The 15,000-nt window shown below is 34.6% G+C and overlaps 1 protein-coding gene across 2 annotated transcripts in view; it reads right to left on the reverse strand.

Moving 5' to 3' along the window:
• Window positions 1–15,000, reverse strand: part of LOC106874350 (uncharacterized) — a 550,150-nt gene that overhangs the window by 229,925 nt on the left and 305,225 nt on the right. For both annotated transcript variants that reach the window (XM_052976981.2, XM_089344826.1), the window contains exon 2: window positions 2,172–2,192. In XM_052976981.2, coding sequence (XP_052832941.1) covers window positions 2,172–2,192 — 21 coding nt within the window. The remainder of the gene's footprint in view (window positions 1–2,171; window positions 2,193–15,000) is intronic.

Consider the following 15,000-nt stretch of genomic DNA (forward strand, 5'->3'; position numbering starts at 1 on the left):
CCAACCAGTATCGTTAGCACTCTGGGAAAAATGCTTAGCGACATTTCGTCCGTCTTCGCGTTCCGAGTTCAAATTCAGTCGAGGTCGATTTTGCATTTCATCCTTTCAGGGTCGGGAAAACAAGTACCAGTTCGTCTCACCGAAATTTCTAGTCTTGTATCAAAATTTGAAACCAATATAAGGAATCATTTTGGAATATTTCCACCGAAACTACCACTAAATGTAAATGTAGCAACTTTGATTTACAATAGAAAATAAAAATGAATAGATAAATAAAAGCGATGTACAGCGCTGAGGGTAGTAATAAGAACTTCAAAAATTTTGGTTTCTTCCTCCAAAGTATAAATTTACATGTGTACCTTTAATTTTTGGTACAAATGGTTTTGTTAACAATCAGGTAAATAATAATCTGGAGAAGCCGAGGTTTTCAAACGCAGAAGGAAACTGTTGTTGTTGTTGGCACTCCGTCGCTTACGGCGTTAAGGGTTACAGTTGATCCGATCAACGGAACAGCCTGCTCGTGAAATTAACGTGCAAGTGGCTGTGCACTCCACAGACACGTGTACCCTTAACGTAGTTCTCGGGGATATTCAGCGCGACACAGAGTGTGACAAGACTGGCCCTTTGAATTACAGGTACAACAGAAACAGGAAGTAAGAGTGAGAGAAAGTTGTGGTGAAAGAGTACAGCAGGGTTCGCCACCATCCCCTGCCGGAGCCTCGTGGAGCTTTAGGTGTTTTCGCTCAATAAACACACACAACGCCCGGTCTGGGAACTGAAACCGCGATCCAATGACCGCGAGTCCGCTGCCCTAACCACTGGGCCATTGCACCTCCACGCAGAAGGAAACTATCTAATGTGTATTCTGCAATTTCATTCTGTAAATCGAACAGGGAAAATGTGTAATAGTTCTCTGAAATTCAAGATGCAGCTCCATAAATTTGTTGCTATCTTACTTTGAATCAAGGGGTTATGCTTCGTTGCTAATGACAAGACTCTTCTTTGTAGAAAGAGCTACTACAAAACTTAGACTAACAGAAAGTAATATAATTGAAAACATTCGAGAAAAAGAAGAATACGGAAATATTGATAGGAAATGTTAGAGAATACTGGATAACAAAGCTAATGGTAACAGTAACAGTAATCAAAACTGTGATAATAATCACAACCCCCAAACTAATGATGATGATGATGATAAGGAGACAGATTATCATCATCATCATCATCATCATCATCATCATCATCAATATCATTGTCGTCGTCGTTGCTGTCGTCATATCTTCATCATCATTCAGTTATCATCCTCATCATCAAGAGCCCCCCCCGCCCCCACCATTATCACCAACGCCATTGTAGCCATCTTGATCATCGTCGTCATCATCTTCCTCATCTACATGAGCACAACGATGATGTCTATAAAGGTAAGGATGATGCAAACGATTGATGACGACGACGACGACGACGACGATGATGATGATGATGATGATGATGATGATGATGACGACGATGATGTTGCTGATGACGATGGTGTCAGTTAAGATAACAACGATCATAATGGAATACTAATCATGGTGATGATGATGATGGTGATGCGTCTGGCATTCTTGAGGATGATGATAGTTGTTATGACATGAATTACGAAGCGAACGCACGTACGCACATGCACATATGCACACACACGCACACTTACGCATTTACAAATTCACACTTGCACACAAAACCATATCTTTATAATTACGTCTACTGTAACATCACAATACGTGTGTGTATAAATGCAGTCATGTTTAAACGCGTATGGAGTGTATGCCTGAGTACGTGAGTATGAATACATAAGTACTTCTCTTTGTGTTAGTATGTGTTTGTGTGCGAATGAGTGTATATGTACAGTTAACAAAAAAAGATTACTACAATACAGACATTTGTTGAACAACATTCTCTTGACAAGGAAAATAATAACAAAAAAAAAAAACCCCACGAAACCTCTACAAAAAAACAGTTAACTAATAAATAAAACAAACAAAACCGAGACAAAAAAAATGTAGATAATTAAAAAAGATTAAAAAAAAGAGTAAAGTTAAAGTAAGAAAGACATGATCCAGAGATCAAGATGTCGGAAACAACATAAATTTGGCAGTTCTGATTCTGCCTAATAAAAAACAATTAATACTTGCCGGCGTTGAAGAGCATGCAGTCTGTGGAAATAGAAGAAAAATACAGCTTATTAAACAAAGATAAAAACATACATGTAAATACATAGATACATAGATACATACATAGATACACACATACATACATAAATACATACATACACACACACACACACACACACACACACACACACACACACACACACACACATACACACACACACACACATATATATATATATATATATATATATATATAAACTTATAGAAAGAGAGAAAAAGAGAGTGATGAAAGAGAGGAGAGTGAGAAGAGAAAGAGTAAATAAATGTTTTTTTATGAATCGTGATTTTAGACAAGATGTATCTAAATGAACATCTCCAAAATGGATATATTTAAACACCCAGCATTTCCTCAGTGCTATATACCATACGTGGATGTATATATATATATATATATATATATATATATATATATATATATATATATATATATATATATATATATATATATATATATATATATATATATACGCATAATATATATACATATACATATTCTATTACAATAGAACACCTGCAAAATCTTTGTTCTTTTTGAATAAAATGTTCAGATACGTTCGGTTCTGTTGAAATCAAATCATTTATTGCATTCAAATTTTTATAAAAACTGAATCGATAACCAAAACTTAATAACCACTGCTTCTGGTATTGGAGGATTTATTATTATTATCATTATTATTATTATTGTTGTTGTTGTTGTTGTTGCTGTTATTATTGAAGATTTCTAAATCTTTTAATCATACTGTCTGTCAGCAAGCATTTTCAATCATGCGGGCACTAATTTCTTCCATTGTTTCTTGAATTGCTGCAAAGAATGTTTCTTTAATCTGATTTGCTTTTGAAAGTTATCTTCTAATTCATCTTTGATAAAATTATCTGCCACGTATTTAGAGAGAAAGAGAGAGAGAGAGAGAGAGAGAGAGAGAGAGAGAGAGAGAGAGGAGAGATGAGGAGGAGGGAAGTGCTTCATAATTTTGTCCATGTCATAAATAAACAAATAACAACTCAAATCCAAGATCTTCGAGAATCTGTGAATTGGCACTGTCATTGCAATAGGTGATGTGTTTCAACAATTTGAATAAATATATACTCTATTATCATTACATCATCGCCTTCGTAGTTGAATGCATGCAACCCCACCTATGTGTCTTGCTTCATTTTCTCTTCTCTTCTGTTGGTTATACGCGACAAGAAAGAAAAGTCCCTAGAATAATTTGTATCAAATTAAGTCGACATATTTGTACAATGCAAAAGATTGCTTTCTGCCATATATTATTATTATCATTATTATTGTGATTAAGTGAGAGAGTAGTGCATGCCATCAAAGTGACATACAAAACCCAGTATACCCATCCTGACTACCCGACTGATAAGGATACATCATCCACATGCATCACAACCATATGTGCACGACATGGTGAACTCATGCCAAGGTAAACAGCGCATGCCCTTGCAGGTGGAGCCCAGTGAGAACTTTCTTCAAGTCGAGTAGCTCATTCCTGAATAAGGGTTGTTTAAGGTTGTTGAGCGAAACACCTATGTCTCCAGAGGTGAATTATTCACGTCCTAAAGTATTCCCCTCAACACATGGCACATGATGCTCCCTCACTATTTCTGCTCATGATCAGAGATGCACGTTGTCGACTGGTGAAGGTCAAATAATTGACAAACAAATCTGTGGTACCGAGCAAGATATTTGCTGTAGCCCATTTCTTTATACCAAGACAAAACATATACAAAACATATAACAATTCCAATCAGTTAAGATCAGAAGCCATGAGAGCCACTGCCTGGTTCTGCATCAGGGCATTTTTCAATATTATTATTATCTTGATTATTATTATTATTATTATTATTATTATTATCATTATTATTATTATTATTGTCATCATCATCATTAAGGCGGCGAACTGGCAGAATCGTTGGCAAGCTGGACGAAGTGCTTAACAGTAATTTGCCCGTTCCAACGTTCTGAGTTCAAATTCCACCAAGGTCGACTTTGTCTTTCATCCTTTCGGGGTCGATAAATTAAGTACCAGTTGAGTACTGGGATAAAAGTGATCGATAGAATAAGTACTAGACTTACAAAGAATAAGTCCTGGGGTCGATTTGTTCGACTAAAGGCGGTGCTCCAGCATGGCCGGAGTCAAATGACTGAAACAAGTAAAAGAATAAAACAATACACACACACACACACACACACATACGCGCATATACACATGCGCATTCTATTCTGAATTTCATTCTTAGCTGGGCTGCTCACGATAGTTGTGAGTAAATGTCGGACTAGGAGTTGACTGTCAATTATGATATAATAAATGCGTATTTATCCACTGTACCACGCAACCCATTGTATCGAATTCTATATTAGATAATGATAGTAGTTTGTAAAATATATTATTGATATATTTTACCAGTTACATTACTATAAATATATATGCGCATGTGCATGTGAGCACGTGTGTGTTTGTATACGTATATATACATACATACATATATATATATATATATATATATATATATATATATATATATATATATATATATATATATATATATATATATATGCATATATATATATATATGCATATATATACATACGTATATGTATATATATATATATATATATATATATATATATATATATATATATATATATATATACATATATATGTACATACATATATATGTATATATATATATATATATATCGAGAAAGAGAGAGAGAAAAAGAGAGATACATATGTGTATATACATGTATAGCTTTATACATGTATATTTTTATATACGTATGTACATTTGGTCGCGTAAGCGAACGGCGCGCACTCACACATACACACACGCGCACACACACATTCTCTCTCTCTCTCTCTCTCTCTCTCTCTCACACACACACACACACGCACGCACGCACATATGTGCACTGCACTGAGATTGCACTGACACAAAGACCTATATACATTCAAGTAGCTTCGCCAAAGTTACTAAAACCACCTTGTCAAATACTTTCATGTCATATTCTGTATAATAAATCAAACGAAGTGAGCATGTATGTCAGACGTAATATTCTCGTAAGCGCATTACTTCTGATCTACAAGCACGAGTTGAAGGTGTACATGTCCTTTTGAGACGTTACAATGAGTAGTGTGTGGAGAAGGAATCTCATTGGTTATTTTATTATTTTTTTTGCAGTTTTTCTTAATTTTTTAGTTTGCTTTTTTTATGTTTTCCGATTCACCAATGACAAATATGGAAATTGATAACTACAAAAATAGTAGTACGAGCAGGTCAGAGTTCATTGCTCTCATTTCACACTCTCAGACCTACGTAAAGAACTGGAAGACTTACCAACTTGGCATAGGTACTACATGAAATAAAAATGACTAAATGCGAGAACCTCTACGCGGTCGCTCAAAATCCTAGAAATAGCAGTAAAAATCTCCTATAGATACACAATATTCTTTTCTAGTCTAGACACAAGGCCCGAAATTTTGGGGGAGAGGCTAGTCGATTAGATCAACTCCAATATGCAACTGGTACTTAATTTATCAACCACGAGAGGATGGAAAGCAAAGTCGACCTCGGCGGAATTTGAACTCAGAACGTAACGGCAGACGAAATACCGCTAAGCATTTCGCCTGGTGTGCTAACGTTTCTTATTTCTTTACTGCCCACAAGGGGCTACGCACAGAGGGTACAAACAAGGACAGACAAACAGATTAAGTCGATTATATCGACCCCAGTGCATACCTGGTACTTCATTTATCGACCCCGAAAGGATGAAAGGCAAAGTCGACCTCGGCGGAATTTGAACTCAGAACGTAACGGTAGACGAAATACCACTAAGCATTTCGCCCGGCGTGCTAACGTTTCTGCCAGCTCGCCGCCTTAAAGGATGAAAGGCAAAGTCGACCTCGGCGGAATTTGAACTCAGAACGTAAAGACAGACGAAATACCACAAAGCATTTCGCCCGGCGTGCTAACGTTTCTGCCAGCTCGCTGCGTTAATAGTTACACAATATTCTCTTAAACCTTTCACTGCGAAATTAAATTTCATTGTTTTTACAGTAATGATGTTAAATATCTACCAAAATAATAATAATAATAATAATAATAATAAAGAAATAAATAAGTAAATACTTTCTGCTAGTGACATTGCTATTTTCTGTTGAGATACTTGACGTATCTCAACAGAAAATAGTTTCAAATATGACATGGTATATCAAAGTGCTTTCCGCAGCTAAGAGTAAAGAAATATTTTGTGGATATACCTATTTTCGACAGTAAAAGGACTAAAGAAGGAAAGACAACGTTTGACAACGTAGTTCTGCATGTTCATTATAAGACAAGATGACATGACCACAATGCACTTTATCGAGGTTTACTACACGAAGACATTTGAGAAGCTGCGAGCTTTGACTCTTGATCTGCTGTGAACTAATTAAGAGAGTCAATACATTGTTGGTCGTCTTACAAGAAATAGTACTCAAGTTTCCAGAAAATGGAGTCCTACCACGTTAGGGAAAAGGAGACTACACTGAATAACGTAATTAGAAATATAAAGTCGAGATCATCCCAGCTGAAATGCTTTCGTTCATAGCTTGGTACACTGTATTCGGGACATCATGAGTGTAAACAAAATCAGCTGCAACAGTGACAGCATACTATGATATTTATATCTTAATGTATATTAACTCTCAAGAAAAATCCATAACAATCTCTAAGTCACGTAGAAAGCTAACTGTTATTAAAGATGGGTATGTTTGATTAAATCAAACCATATACTTGGCTAGAACTCACTTGATAGTCAAATCACTGGTATCGTAAATAGCTGGTGGGCAGTGAAAGCGAAATTTGTCAAAGCATGCGGTTGATATTGGATATTTGCTATTGACAACACGCAAATACACGGAAATCCGGATATAGTAGCTACACTGCCGCTGCTAGACGCTTTTCTTTTTCTGGTACTGATACGCTTTTATCCGTTTTAGCAGTATACGTCTGTAAGAAACACTTTAGCAAAAGGAGTACCGCAGTGTTATGGTCTTCTGCAGTATATCCACATTAAATGAGATACATAGAACGATTATATATATATATATATATATATATATATATATATATATATATATATATATATATATATATATATATATATGCGTGTGTGTGTGTGTGTATGTTGTATATATATATATATATATATATATCACTTTTTAAAGTTATTTCTAAAGATAATCTTTTATAAGAATTCCAGTGCTGGCTCAAATTTCTATGGAAAATCTGTAGAAATAATTTTAAAAAGTGCTTTCGTTGCACCTACTAACACAGGAGTGGCAGAATACTGACTTACACTTCTTTAATATACTTGGTAGCATAGTTTGGTTGCATAACGAATGACGGGGTCCCTACCTGCTACGCACATACACACACATCTATATACATATATATATATATAGACGTATATGCATATATGCATACATATATGTATATATATATATATATATATATATATATATATATATATATATATATATATATATATATATATATATATATATATATATATACATATATATACATATTCATATACATATGCATATATATATATATATATATATATATATATACACATGCATACATATATATATACATACATATATATATTTATATATATATACATACATACATATATATATATATATATATATATATATATATATATATAACGCCCTCTAATGTCCAATCAAGCAGAGTGCCACTCCATGATTCGATATTCCTGACGGAAAATAGCCTGTATGAATGAATCAAATTATGAATAAATGATGTAATTGCTAAAATTTTCGACGTAAAAGTATTTTAGACAAAAGCCACACTGAACCGTTTCATCACTTTCTGTATAAGTTGTTGTATACTGACTGAGCTTATGTCAGTTATGCAAGATTATGCAGTGGAAAACAATTCTTACCATGCAAAGAATACCAGTCTTTCAGTCTCTCACTGGTTTTGCTAACCAAAAATTATTCCAACATTTTTAGCTCAAATGTAAGAATCGTTAGCACTCTGGACGAAATGCTTAGCGGTATTTCACGCGTCTCTACGTTCTGAGTTCATATTCCACCGAGGTCGACTTTGCCTTTCATCCTTTCGGTGTCGATAAATTAAGTACCAGTTACGTACTAGGTCGATATAATCGACTGGCCCCCTCCCCCAAATTTTCGAGCCTTGTGCTTAGAGTAGAAAAGATTATTAGCTCAAATCTTTTTATTGCAGACATCATAAGACCTCCACCAAGATGTAACAAAACCAATTTTAACACGTGATTTCACATTAAAAATCATGTGACCAGAAGTTAAAAAGGAAACGTGAATGCAATATTTTCTCGTAAAGAAATATGTATTACAATATTGTATATTCATGTATCTCTGAACTACATATGAACATTTTAACTTCCAAGAAATAACATTCGCGAGTTGTACCTGAGCCAAATTTACTCAAGTGACTCAAAGCATTATTGATTGATGTCAATACAATGTTTTCTTCATAATGGTCTTTGTCTGTCTGTTTGTCTGCTCCCCCTCTCTCTCTTAAAAGTTCAGGTAAATTTTCGAATTAGCATTAACAATTTTGGCAACACACACACACACACACACACATACACACACACAGACTCTCTCTCTCTCTCTCTCTCTCTCTCTCTCTCTCTCTCATTGATTGATTGATTCAATATAAATAATGTTTTCTTAATAATGGTCTCTCTCCGTCTCTGTCTGTTGTTTCTCTCTCTCTTTCTTTTAGACGTTCAGGTAAATTTTCAAATTAGCATTAACAATTTTGGCAATACACACACACATGCACATACACATACACACATACATATACACATACACATACATACCTACACATACATGCACTCACACACAATAGGTCAGTATTTTAAATTTACACCACTCTGGCTATTAATCCTTATCATGTGATTGGTTTTTACAAGTTCGAGCTTCTCTGATCAAAGTAGAGATATAAATGCGATAAAGGTGAGATGTCCAACGGCCTCTGGGTAATGGAAATGAATGGCGATGTATGGGGGTGGTGAGAAGCAATGAATAAAGATTAGCTTTCTGTTTAAATACGCACCCTATAAATTTAGTCAAGATAACGCCAGACAGGCAAAATAATGTTATAGCAGTAAACTGTAGTTACAGCAAAGATATACATCAAATGATATGAGTTCGACAACGAAGGTACTTTTAAGTGGTCGTTCGTGTTGTTACAATTAACCACAACAGCGTATTAGTTAGAACCAGGTCAGACGATATAATTATTCCATCCATGATAATACGTCGCGAGACATTTTGATTTTAAATTTTGGCACAAAGCTAGCAATTCTGAGGGAGGGGTTAAGTCAATTACATCGACCACCCAGTGCTCAATTGGTACTTATTTTGTTGACCTCGAAAGGATGAAAGGCAGAGTAGACTTCGGCAGGATTTGAACTCAGAACGTAAAGACGGATGAAGTGCTGCCTAACATTTTTTCTCGGCATGCTAAAGATTCAACCAGCTCGCCGTGTTAATGGTAACATGCATTTTAAACACAAGTAACTGAGACAGGAACAAGTAAATTTATTCTTTTCTACACTAGGCACAAGGTCCGAAATTTTGGGGGAGGGGCTAGTCGATTAGATCGAAATTAAGTACGGAACTGGTACTTAATTTATCGACCCCGAAGGCAAAGTCGAACTAGGCGGGATTTGAACTCAGAACGTAAAGACAGACGAAATACTGCTAAGCATTTTGCCTAGTGTGCTAACGTTTCTTATTTCTTTACTGTCCACAAGAGGCTACACACAGAGAGGACAAACAAGGACAGACAAACAGATTAAGTCGATTACATCGACCCCAGTGCGTAACTGTTACTTATTTAATCGATCCTGAAAGGATGAAAGGCAAAGTCGACCTTGGCAGAATTTGAACTCACAACGTGAGTATTTAACCCGGCGCTCGCCACATTCGAACAAGAAAATTTATTAAGGATAAGTGTATAATACATAACCAAAGCACAAGCGTTCATAACCATGTTCAATGTATAAAAATATTACATCATTTAGATGGCTATCAACTGCAGGGAAATATTTTGTGCACTTTCTTTCATGGCTAACATTGATGGTGCAGTAAATAAATGAACTGGGATTGCAACTATCTCCCACTGGATGCTTTGTTTGAGTTTGAACGTAGAACAGGCTGTTATGTATTAGTTATCTTTCAGGTTTTACATGTTTCAGTCATTGGGCTGCGGCCATCATCAGGCACCGCCTTAAAGGATTTTAGTCAAACAAATTGACCCCTGTCTGTACTTATGTGTTATTTTGTGTCTAGTCGTCGCGCTAAGTCACAGGGACGTAAACAAACCAACCTCGGTTGTTAATTGGTGGCGGGAGACAAATGCAACATTAACAAGCTCATATGTATATATATATATGCACATATGCATGCATATGCATATACACACACTTATATACATGTGTGTATATATATGTGTGTATGTGTATACATATATATGTATAGATATATACACACACACAAACATATATTTATGCACATATATACATTTCTATCCACACATAAATATATATACATACCTATATATACATATGCTTTTATATATGTGTATATATATGTATATATATATATATATATATATATATATATATATATATATATATATATATATATATATATATACACACATATAAATGCATATGTATATATAGGTATGTATATATATTTATGTGTGGATAGAAATGTATATATGTGCATAAATATATATGTTTGTGTGTGTGTATATATCTATACATATATATGTATACATGTATGCACACACACACACACACACACACACACACATATATATATATATATATATATATATACATATATATACACACATATATATACATATATAGATGTATTATGTATATTTACTCTTATGGCATTAGTCGGCTCGGGACTATAGTAGAAGACACTTGCCCAGTGTGCTACTCACTGCTGATTACATCGACCCTAGTTAATAACTGATATTTATTTGATCAACTTTGAATGAAGAAGAATGTTGACGTCAGCCATATGTGAATTCTGAACATAAACAGCCGGACGAAATGCTGGCAAGCATTTTGTTCGACAAATCACATACCGGTCTTACTCTAGTAATTAAAAAAAAGAAAAGACAGTGGGTACTGAAATCGTGGATATATATATATATATATATATATATATATATATATACAAGATGGTCATGGCTGGAACGACTTTTATCATTGATCAACTAAACCAACATATCCATGAGGCTAAACATTTAGAATAATTGTTTCAAAATTTGGTACAAGACCAGCAATTGGTGATTGCGTAGTCGATTATATCGACTTTGGTACTTGAATGGTATTTCATTTTATAAACCTTTCGAAGCACAAAAGGTAAAGTTTGAAATTAGAACGTAAAGACCCGAAAGAAATACCGTTAAGCATTCTGTTCGACGTACCATTGATTCGGCTAGTGATGCATAAGGGTTCAAATTGTACGAAATGATGTAAAAAGAGTAAAGAATCCCTTTGGTTATGAATGCCCATGGGATTGCACCCAGAAAGTTACCCTGCGAGGCACAAGTCCGAGCAAGGTTGGTTATGGAAAATCAGTAGTCGCTCATGCATATCACCTTCCCCTTTCCACGCCAGAGATCTTATCCAAAGGAAAGGCAAAGGCCGATACAGCTTGGCACCAGTGACGTCACAACCCATTTCTACAGCTGAGTGAACCGGAGCAATGTGAAATAAAACGTCTTGCTCAAGAACACAACACACAGCCCGGTCTAGGAATCGAACTCACTACCTCATGACTGAGCCCGACGCTCTAACCACTGAGCCATGCACCTTCACTGGATGATGTAGCATAATCTAAAAACCACAAGTGTCAAAAGGTTGAAAGGTAAGCGTCATAACTGACACACACGGAAGATGATGATCCTAATGATGGTTATAATGAATCTTGATGACCATCATCATGCTGATGATGACGACGGCGGCGAAGGTGGCGACAAGGACGAGTATTTTAATGATAGTGACGATGACTAAGATAATGATTTCCGATATAGGCAAAGGGCCAGCAATTGTTAGGGGAAACAGTAAATCAATACCATCAACCCCAGTACTTGACTAGCACCCGCAAGGGATGAATAGCAAACTTGCCCTTCGTCTCGATTTTGAACTCTCAACGGGAAGAACCGGAAAACGATGGCAAAGATAACATCTATGAAGGACGATTATGGCGATGGTTGTGGTGGTGGTGGTGGGTGATGGCGGTGGTTGATGCGTATCTCTCTTTTTCAATATCATGGTGACCATATTTCCACTTTAAGAACACTTTCGACGCCACCTTGAAGATGAAGTTGTTTACAATTCTTAAACAATCTTGTTTGCTTCTATAAATGCAAGATAATACGATTGTGTGCAAGATTTTTCTTTTTCGTAAATTTTCCGTTTCCATTTTTGATATATGTATAAACATAAAAACTCACCCAAAAATAGATATACATATTTACCGACACATACGCAACATATATATACATGTATGTATGTATGTATGTATGTATGTATGTATAAATACAGATGCACATACGCGTGCGTATATACATATATGCTTGTACACACACACACACACACACACACACACACACACACACACATATATATATATATATATATATATATATATATATATATATATATATATATTTAAGCACATAAATGCAGAAGGGTGTATAGTATATATATATATATATATATATGCATGACTGCATGAGTATATATTTATGTACACATATAGATATATATAAATATGTATATATATATATATATATATATATATATATATATATATATATATATATATATATACATATTCATATATATGCATATACATACATATATACTTATATATATATACATATATACATATATACATATATATATTTACATACACACACACGCACGCACACACATATAATAGCACCCATACGTTCACATGTTTGTGTGTTTCTTGTTATTATTTATTTATTTATCTATCTATTTATTTATCCATTTATTTTTTTTCTTTCATTCTTCCTTCACATCTGACTGCATTTGCAACGAAAAACTGCAACAAATCCAGCATGCATTCACAGAACGCTAGTACATCATCATAAACTATATGATTTTTCTCAATTCTCTTTTTCTGTTTTATCGCGTTGCTCGCACTAAAGAAATACTTGCTCACATTTCACACTCGGATGCATATATTCGGAAAAACATCCTTTCAATATAGTGTGAAATAGAATGAATACAATTATTTACTGCTTATATATCTGTCTAATAGATTCAGGATCCGTAACTTACCAATCACTCTGGGACAGATGGTGTTGTCAGAGAGATATTAAGATATTGTTTTACGGGTTTATGTATACATTACATGCGTGTATATTTATGTACGTGTGTGTTTATACGTGTGAGTATATGCATGTATAATATGTGTGTATGTATCAATCTTGCTCGCATCTTAACTATATCTATCTATCTATCTATCTATCTATCTATAGACACACATATAAATACACGCTTATATATGTGTGTGTGTGAACAGATCAATGTATGTATATATGTGAATATATATGTGTGTGTGTGTGTATGGTATACGTTTTATTTAGTATACTTATATATGTATATATATATATATATATATATATATATATATATATATATATATACACACATACACATATACATGCCACAAGTACACACTTAAACACACACAACCGTCGCCACCCCCGACACAAACTGAAGGATTACGTTTCTTCAGAAGGAAACATCTACTTCGTTTCTTTGTTTTTATTACGTTCTACCTGTTAATCATTTTTTTTTTTTTCTTTTTTGTTCTTTTTTGTTTGTTGCCATATCTAAGATTTAGAAATTATGAATGCGCACATGGAAATCTTGAACGAACCAAAGTAAATAGATTTTAAAAAAAAACAACAAAAAAAAACAACAGAAAGAATATTCATGTATACAGGTGAACACCCATGTGCACACACATGAACACACACACACAAACACACACAAACACACACACACACACACACACACACACACACACACACACACACACACATACAAATTATCATACAATCTTTAAGTAACTGTTCAGAAACATCATTCATAGCTGGATATTGCCAAACATAGCAACAATGATTTTGATATTTATTTTGTTATTTAAATTTAAATTTCTTCTTCTTCTTCTTCTTCTTCTTCTTCCTCTAATAATAATAATAATTATTATTATTAATAATTTAATAATAATAATAATAATAATAATAATAATTATTATTATTATTATTATTATTATTATTATTATTATCATTATAATATAAGGCGGTGAGCTGGCAGAATCGTTAGCATGGCGGGCGAAATGCTTAGCGGTATTTCGCCCGGTGTACGTTCTGAGTTCAAATTCCGTCTAGGTGGACTTTGCCTTTCATCCTCCCAGGGTTCAATGTAATCGACACATCCCCACCCACAAAAATGGCTGCCCTTGTAGCAAAAGTTGAAACTACTACTACTACTACTACTACTACTACTACTACTACTACTACTACTTCATAAGGCGGCGAGCTGGCAGAATCGTCAGCAGCATTTCGTCTGTCGTTACGTTCCGAATTCAAGTGCCACCGAGGTCGACTCTGCCTTTCAACCTTTCGGAGTCGATAAATTAAGTAC

This window comes from Octopus bimaculoides, chromosome 2 (assembly GCF_046866305.1).
Source record: "Octopus bimaculoides isolate indiv1 chromosome 2, ASM4686630v1, whole genome shotgun sequence".
NCBI lineage: Eukaryota > Metazoa > Mollusca > Cephalopoda > Octopoda > Octopodidae > Octopus > Octopus bimaculoides.